This window comes from Papaver somniferum, chromosome 5 (genome assembly GCF_003573695.1).
Source record: "Papaver somniferum cultivar HN1 chromosome 5, ASM357369v1, whole genome shotgun sequence".
Classification (NCBI taxonomy): domain Eukaryota; kingdom Viridiplantae; phylum Streptophyta; class Magnoliopsida; order Ranunculales; family Papaveraceae; genus Papaver; species Papaver somniferum.
Window position 1 is genome coordinate 186578787 of NC_039362.1, and position 9007 is coordinate 186587793.

The 9007-nt window shown below is 35.7% G+C and overlaps 1 protein-coding gene across 1 annotated transcript; it reads right to left on the bottom strand.

Moving 5' to 3' along the window:
* Window positions 1-4624: 4624 nt before the first annotated feature.
* LOC113280322 (serpin-ZX-like) lies at window positions 4625-7762 on the bottom strand. The gene is made up of 4 exons (XM_026528966.1): window positions 7533-7762; window positions 6995-7229; window positions 5052-5460; window positions 4625-4959 (listed from the first exon to the last, which is right to left on the bottom strand). Exons 1-4 carry the CDS (start codon window positions 7760-7762, stop codon window positions 4625-4627), a joined length of 1209 nt encoding a protein of 402 aa, XP_026384751.1.
* Between the last annotated feature and the right edge of the window lie 1245 nt (window positions 7763-9007).

Genomic DNA, 9007 nt, shown 5'->3' on the forward strand with positions numbered 1-9007 from the left:
TTTATAATTATACACGTAGTAACGTGGTGCTGAAGATCTGGGTAATGGCGCGGATGATCGCATTTAATCCTTCATAATTTTTCTTTGCAACAAGAATCTCAAGATCATTATAATCACCAATATTCTTTTCAACAGTTACACCGTCTACTGTAACTGATGGAGGATCATAGCCACTAACAATACGAACCCATGATTGAAAATCTCGCGCCTGAATGAAAGAACGCATAGCAATTTTCCACCATAAATAGTTCGTTCCATCGAAGACTGGCGATACGTTTATAGAGATAGCACCTCTGTCCATAGAATCAGATTGCTACAAACACAGACTTATGAGGTCTTAGCGTGTTTGCCTGCTCTGATACCAATTGAAAAAGCGGGGGTCTAACAACCACACCCAATATTTGGTTTGGCAATATGAATAGACAAACTCAAATATACTTTCAAGAGAATCAACTAGACAGTTAGACTCAATGTATAAAAAGTATATCGAAGAGTTTTATATCTTTATCTCTTGATTCAATCCGCAATCAGCAAATAGGAATTTGCGAGCCCGATTAAATATAAGAGGATTAACTTGAACGGTACCAAAGACCAATGTTCAAGTGTCAATTAATTCACTCAACAACCCAAAGGCCGGATACAAGAACCAATTGATCTTAACGCACAACCTGTGATATTTCTATTATATAAATAAAATATAATCCAGAAAAGAAATAACACAGACACCGGAATTTTGTTAACGAAGAAACCGCAAATGCAGAAAAACCCCGGGACCTAGTCCATAATAAACACACACTGATTAAAAGTTGTTACACTAATTTCCTACTACCTATTCGGACTAGATGTAATACCTGCTTCAGCACTTATAGAACTCCTAGTAGAATACCGATTCTATTTAGGAACTCTTCACACAAATCTTCTAGCAGAACCCAAAGTTTTCTTTAGAAGATACACCAACACGATTGATACGATTTGATATTTTGTTTGCACAAAAAACCGGTTTGATTTCCCTTTAGATGTGAATCAAGGTTTTGGAAATCTTGTGTTTATTTTGATAAAAACAATTACTAGGTAAAAGTAATATCAAAACAAACTTGTAGATTAGGGTTTTAACTTACAATCAGTATACGTACACACAAGGAGTCCGTGAACCTGATTTCCGTAAGTAAACTTGGGTGATTCCAAAGATCAATTTCCAAGTTAAGAAAACACTAATAATTTTACAACAAGAACAACTAGAATAAATCTAGAGATATCTTGTTTAAAACTTCTTAAGGATTTTTACGAGATACGTTAATCGAAGTTTTCTTTCTATCTTCCAATTTTGACTAACAAGTGTTGGTATACGATCGGAAACTGAAATCTATCAAAACCTAGGGTTTATGATCAACAACTCTTGAATGGTTTTATATGAAAAGAGAAAACCTTAGAATAGACAAGAGGTGAAAAACCTACAAGTTCTGATCCCCAATACAAAGATTTTTATCCCACTCTTTTTCACGAAGAACAGAAGACATGGAAACAACCTACAAAGCTTACGCCAATTTTCTAAAAGGGGATGAAAAACGTGAAAACTCGCGAACCCTTTATTTATAGTGAACAATAGCTTGGAAGCTAAGCAAAGATATTTTCCTTTTTCAAGACTCTCCTAATTATGGGAATCTTTCCTAAGTTATAAATGTTATGCATAAATAATTAAAGAAATAACTAATTAGCAAATATTTATTTATGTGAATCACATTTTAACTTAGGCAGGAATTAAAAGTTATCACAAACACTTTAATATGGTAATCAAATATGTTTGGATTAATAGCCATCTTCCCTAGACACGGAAAAATCACCAACTTGACCAAAAATAGCTTTTAATCACGTAATTGGTCCCAAGTTTGTGAACTGTTACAAACATCCCATGGATTGTTTCCTATTGACGAACTTTAATAAATCACTCATAACTTCATCGTTATAACTCGGAATTAAGTGATTATTGGCTCGTTGGATTCGTAAGCTCATCCACTATAACATGAGATTTTTTATAAGAATAAAGGTTATTGTCTCCAAGGTCATGAATCAAATAGCCTCAAGTATATATACATAAATGTACATTTACCATCATTGGAATTGTTCCATAGAGTGAGCATTTATCTTGATAGATCAGAAAGGTATAATTGAACAAGAATCCAAATGAAATTAATCACATACATTTGTTGATGTAGTACTTTTTCATGTCTTCTTGTAGTCTTCAATCTTCAATCTTTCATCCTTTAAGGATAGCTTCGATTCAACTTCTTAGACCTAATCTAGACCGAAACTATCTTTAGTATGCTAAATCAAGAATGCATTTTGGAAACTAAAATTGACAACTAACTTGACATACCAACGCTAGTGGTTTCACCCGAGCGGTGCTCTAACACTAACATTGACAAACATGCTTGAGATAGCAACGCATGCGAGTTCGACCGAGCAGTGCTCTAACAACTTCAAATCAAAAAGGATTTTGAATTTTGGAACCTTAAATTCTCCTGTTAGCACCAAACTCTGATAAACTGGGACATAGATATGGATAAAACGTGCGGGATTAGAACTCACCTTTGTTATGAGTTCACCAAGTCCATCTCGTTGCTCAGGTAAAATTATATACATAGAAAAACTTGGACCACGAGCCTTTCCGTGTGTTCCTGAACATTTGTATCGGAGTTTAAGGACTCCGAAGCTATCATAACAAGTAATATATTATCTTGCGTTAGACGACATGAAGGGAACTTGTAGTGTTTTTTCCCTATCCAGGAGATAGAACTTGGATTCTTTGGTTAGCGATGAATCAAATTGATATCTTTTTCGACATCCTTTGAAATAGAGTGCATTGGCCAATATAAATTTGGTATCCGCATCGATTGCTCCGTCAGGAAGAAGATTTTTAATTAGTCCTTTTGTTTTCTTTTCAACCCATTCATTCACTGTCTTCTGCTCCTTTTTGCACTATTAAAAATAGATTAAAAATCAATCAAACGAATATGAAACTTTGTAGAGAAAACATAATACTGAACTTGAGAAAGCTTAGTACTCAGTCAATTTAGATAAGTTTTTTATTTGTAGGTGTTTTTGCACTATGCTCTAAAAAGGAAGCTAAACGCCATGGTTAAAAGTGGTTTGTCATGCATACAAGAAAAAAACATACAAACAAAAACAGGAGGTTGATAATTGTCATACCTTGTTTTCGAAATCCACAGTTTTGGCTTCTGCTTTATATACTTCGTTGGCAACTTGTTCGAACGAAGGTTTGATAGGACAAGATTGTTCAACCCAAACTCCGCAAACGAAAGAAATTTTGGGTTGAGTACTTGATTCGCATAAAAATTCAATGAGTTTAGAGTTAACAGAATTTAGATGGTCAATGCTTTCGGTGTTGAGGAATCCTAATATCTGTTGTAAGGTTTCACCACTTGCTCCAGAAGCTAGTAAACCTAAAGCATTGTCGATTGAAAAAGGAGAGAATACAAAATTATAGTTTTCCGCCTCCTTTAACCAAACATCTTGCACTAGTTTCATACATAAATTGGCAGTGCTTTTATTGTTTTTTTCTGGCAGCTTTGATTCTTTCGCAGTTTTTTTTTGTCGGTGATCCATGAACTTTGAATGCGGGAGGCTTTACTTTTAGTTTGTTTTCAATAGCTATCTTACTTTTGCAAAAACATGCACTACTGCAAAAGTCTGTTTTACATGTAAATAAAGAGAACTTGTTCGGTTGGAAGTTCCCAAAATTATCAAAACTTGTTCCAAAAGTTAGGGTTCGGTAAGAAGAAGAATTAACTCGAAAAGAAAATATTTTGAGATTGGGTTGTGTCCGGCCCGAGTTTTAAAATTCATTCTATTGTATGATTGTGGAACTTAGGGAAGCTTAGAGATGATATGGTCTTCAACAGCTATCAAAATATTTAGCAATAAGGCTAATGTCAAACACTATTATGGATTACACACAATACATGGAATCATCAACGGCGCTCGACAACATAAATAATTTCTCAATGAGAATTATCTCCAAAATTTGATGTGGAAGCTGTGGCCAAAATTTCACAAGGATTTTATTTGGGGATGTTGCTCTGAGTGTTCATCTGCTAACCAAACTGTATCCACTCCGTCCATACTTCCTAAGAAATCTTAATAATATCCTGCAATGTATAAAAATATCCATATCCTTCGAATTTAATATTACTGCATAAATTTTAATCAACAATTATTTAAAATTTAGGATGAACACCAATCATATACGTTGTGTAAAAAATTTAAATGACAAATATGCAATACGTATAGCTAAAAAAAAAAAAACTAGTGCCTGATGCACCCTTCAACAGTAACAGAACTTCAGTAAATAATCGAAAACTTAAACTCTGGGATTAAAATTACAATAATTACCAACTTAGATAAAACAAAATTTAATTCGTTGTTGCTAAGCCAACAAAAAAAAGCTAACATGGATAAAAAATGCCGGTTGCGGAACAATAACAGTCACCGTAAAGAATAATCATACATGGTTTATTGTAAATTGTAGTTAATCATAAGAAAAAGTAGGATGTAAACTACTTTATGAAACCAAAAATAGATCTAGGAAGATGATCACATGTCGTCATCACGAATTTAACAAAGGATTCAGAACATTGTACATGAACAACACTATACCACTTTGCTCCTCTCTGATGATGAACATGAAAGGGTGTTCTGCCAAAAAATCGACACGAGGAGGAGGCGTACGAGGACGCTTCTTGTCAAAACACCACCCCCTAACAGCAGTAGAAGCAGCAGCTTCAGTTACTTTTTCATCAACTTCAACAAAACACTTACGAAAAACTTTATCAACATGAAGCTTATTAGTAGTAGAACTACCAATATTCACCATCTCCATCAGCTCTGCATTGGATTTTTCAAAAGGCAGAACCATACCCATTTGATTGAGTACTCTTGATGCTTCAAAATCAAAAAGGATTTGAATTTCGGAACCTTAAATTCTCCTGTTAGCACCAAACTCTGATTAACTGGGACATATCTATGCAAAAAACCTGCTGGATTAGAACTCACCTTTGTTATGAGTTCACCAAGCCCATCTCGCTGCTCTGGTAAAACTATATACATGGAAAAACTTGGAATACGAGCATTTTCATTTGTTCCTGAACGTTTGTATGGGAGTTTAAGTACTCTGAAGATGTCATAACAAGTAATATATTGTCTTGCATTGGATGACATGAAGGGAACTCGTATTGTTTTTTCCCCATCCAGGAGATAGAACTTGTATTCCTTGGTTAGTGCTTGATCGAACGGATTCCGACTGCAGCATCCTTTAAAATAGAGTGCATTCGCCAATATAAATTTTGTACATTTATCAACTGCTCCGTCAGGAAGAAGATTCTTAATTAATCCATTTGTTTTCTTTTCAACCCATTGATTCGCCTTCATCTGCTCCTCTTTGCACTAAATAAAATACGTTAAAATCAATATGAAACTTTATAGCGAAAGCATAGTTCTGAATTTAAATTAAAGACCTTTAATTAAATCATACCTTTTGTTTTGAAATCCACTGTTTTGGCTTCTGCTTTATATACTGCGTTGGCAACTTGTTCGAACGAAGGTTTAATAAGACAAGATTTTTTAATCCAAACGCCACAAGTGAAAGAACGTTTGGGTTCATTTCGTGCTTCGCATAACGATTCAGTGAGATTAGAGTTAAAAGAATTTAGATGGTCGAGGTTTTCAGTGTTGAGGAACCCTAATATTTGTTCTAAGGTTTCACCACTTGCTCCAGAAGCTAGTAAACCTAGAGCAGTGTCTACTGAGAAGGGACAGAATACAAAATTCTTGTTCTTCGATTCGTTTAACCAGATATCTTGCACTAGTTTCATACATGAATTGGCAGTGTTTTTGTTGCTAGTTTCTGGTAGCTTTGATTCTTTCACAGTTTATTTTTGTTGTTGATCCATGAACTTTGGATGATGGAGGTTTTACTTTTAGTTTGTTTTCCATGGTATCAGACTATTGCAAAAAACCTACTGTACCTAACTCTGTTTGAGACGTAAATACAAAGAACTTGTTCAACCGGGAGTTTCCAAAATTTCCAAAACTTGTTTTGCAAGTTTTTAAAACTTAGGGCTTGCCATGAAAAGAAAAGTGTTGGAATAGAGAAGAATATTTGGTTGTTTCTCTATTTATGGTTGGTCTATACAGCAAGAAAATATTCTCTAGATATGCTCTAGATATGCTGCTATCTATACGTAAGATATGTCTGGTATGTGTAAGCTATATACAAGTCTTGTATAACTCCATTGATCATAATAAGAAACCCTAAGTCATTCTTCTCCCGTGGATGTAGGCTATAGCCGAACCACGTAAATCTGTGTTCTTTCTTCTACCTGTTTAGTTAACAACATGGTATCAGGGGATCGTTAACGATCCTGGCCATTACTCTGTCGTCAAGTTTTTTTTCTCTGTGTGTTTCCTATGGCACAATCAGATCATAATACTAGTTTGCGATTAACTTCTGTTTTGTTGAATGATGTCAATTATGTCAGCTGGTCAAGGGCTGCTGCTTTCCCACTGCTACCATGTTCTTAACTAAACAGGTAGAAGAAAGAACACAGATTTACGTGGTTCGGCTATAGCCTACGTCCACGGGAGAAGAATGACTTAGGGTTTCTTGTTATGATCAATGGAGTTTTACAAGACTTATATATAGCTTACACATACCACACATATCTTACGTATAGATAGCAGCATATCTAAAGCATATCTAGAGAATATTTTCTTGTTGTATAGACCAACCATAAATAGAGAAACAACCAAATATTCTTCTATGTTCCAACACTCCCCCTCAAGTTGGTGCGAAGATATCAATGGAGCCCAACTTGGATAGAATTCCATTGAATTGCTTGACAGGTAAACCCTTAGTAAAAACATCTGCCAGTTGTTGATGGCTACGAATGAAAGGAGTGCATATTAATTTGTCCAATACCTTCTCTCTAACAAAATGACAATCCACTTCTATATGCTTTGCACGCTCATGAAAGGTGGGATTTGACGCAATTTTTATCGCAGCTTGATTGTCACAGAACATCTTAGCCGGCTGAGGTGACAGAAAACCCAAATCTTTAAGTAATGCTCGAAGCCAAACAATCTCATATGTTGTTGAAGCCATGGCTCTGTATTCTTCTTCAGCACTCGATCGAGAAACAACATTTTGTTTCTTGCTTCTCCATGTAACCAAATTACCACCAAAGAATATGCAGTACCCTGTTGTTGATTTACGATCAACTGGACATCCAGCATAATCAGCATCTGAATATGTTGTTATACAGTAACTGGAAATTGAATAAGCTTCATTATTTGTCATCAAAACTCCTCTTCCTGGTGATCCTTTTAAATACTGTAAAATCCTAGTTACTGCATTCAAATGTTTAACACGGGGTGTATGCATATAACGACTGACTAAGCTTACTGCATGTGCTATGTCAGGTCTGGTAACAGTGAGATAAATTAACTTGCCTACTAACCTTTTATATGACCCAATATCACTTAACACATCACCATCATTATCAAGTTTGTTGCCATTTTCTATAGGAGTATGACAAGGATTTACTCCCATTTTTCTTGTAGCCTTCAACAGGTCCAACACGTATTTTCTTTGATCCAGAAAGATACCCTTCTTTGAGTAAGCAACTTCTAATCCCAGGAAATACTTCAGTATCCCTAAATCCTTGATGTCAAATCTGGAATGAAGCATTGCTTTAAGATTTCTAATTTCTTGTTGATTGTCTCCTGTAATCACAAGGTCATCAAAATACACTAGAACTATAGTTGTACCAAGATTACTTCTTTTAATAAACAAGGAAGAATCGGCAGAGCTCCTTTTGAAATTATTCTGGATGAGTACTGAACTTAGCTTTGCATACCACGCACGTGGTGATTGCTTTAAACCATATATTGCCTTCTTAAGCTTGCAAACCATATTTCTCTCTCCTTATCGAGGGTGTCCAGGTGGTATACTCATATATACCTCTTCTTCTAGATCACCTTGTAAGAATGCATTATTCACATCCATTTGGAACAATTTACAATCTTTATTAACTGCAAGAGACATGAGAACACGAAAAGTATTCATCTTTGCACCTGGTGCAAAAGTTTCTGTGTAATCTTCTCCATATCTTTGAGTGAAACCTCTTGCCACTAATCTCGCCTTATAACGCTCAACAGTTCCATCACTTTTGTATTTAATTTTGTACACCCATCTACATCCAACAGTCTTCTTCCCAGGAGGCAACTTGACAATACTGTATGTATTATTTGCATCTAAGGCACGTAACTCATTCTCCATTGGTGCCCTCCATTTTGGATCATACTTTGCTTCATTGTAGTTTTTAAGTTCTTGATGACTGGATATAGCACTTAGAAATGCAGAGTGTGAAGAACCTACATGATCATAGGTTAAATGTGCATGTATGGGATACGCAGCGGAATGATATGTAAAGAAATCTTTGTATTTCTCTGGAGCTTTCTTCTCACGACTTGAGGTTCTGACAATTGGTACCACTGGTTGGTGATCTTGTGGAACCATAACCTCAGTTTCTGGAACTTGATGCGGCACATCTTGTAATCCTGTATCATCATCAGTAACACTAACATTATTGTATGAAGCTTCCTCATGAACTGCTTCATTATGCACATCCAACACTGCATTAGGTAAGTCCACCAATTCTACCCCACCACCATTGTCTCTGTGGAAATCTGTTGCAGTAGGTATCTCATTAATAACTGGAAGTTGTGCCAAATCTGTGTAACACTCCCCCTGAGACCGACTGCCAGAGTCACACTGAAAGTAAGCCACTGTTTCATCAAACACAACATCACGAGAAATCTGTAGCTTTCTAGTGGGTGGGTGATAACAAATATACCCTTTTTTGGTAGATGAGTAACCAAAGAAGACACATTTGGTTGCCCGTGAATCCAGTTTATCACGATGCTTTTCCTG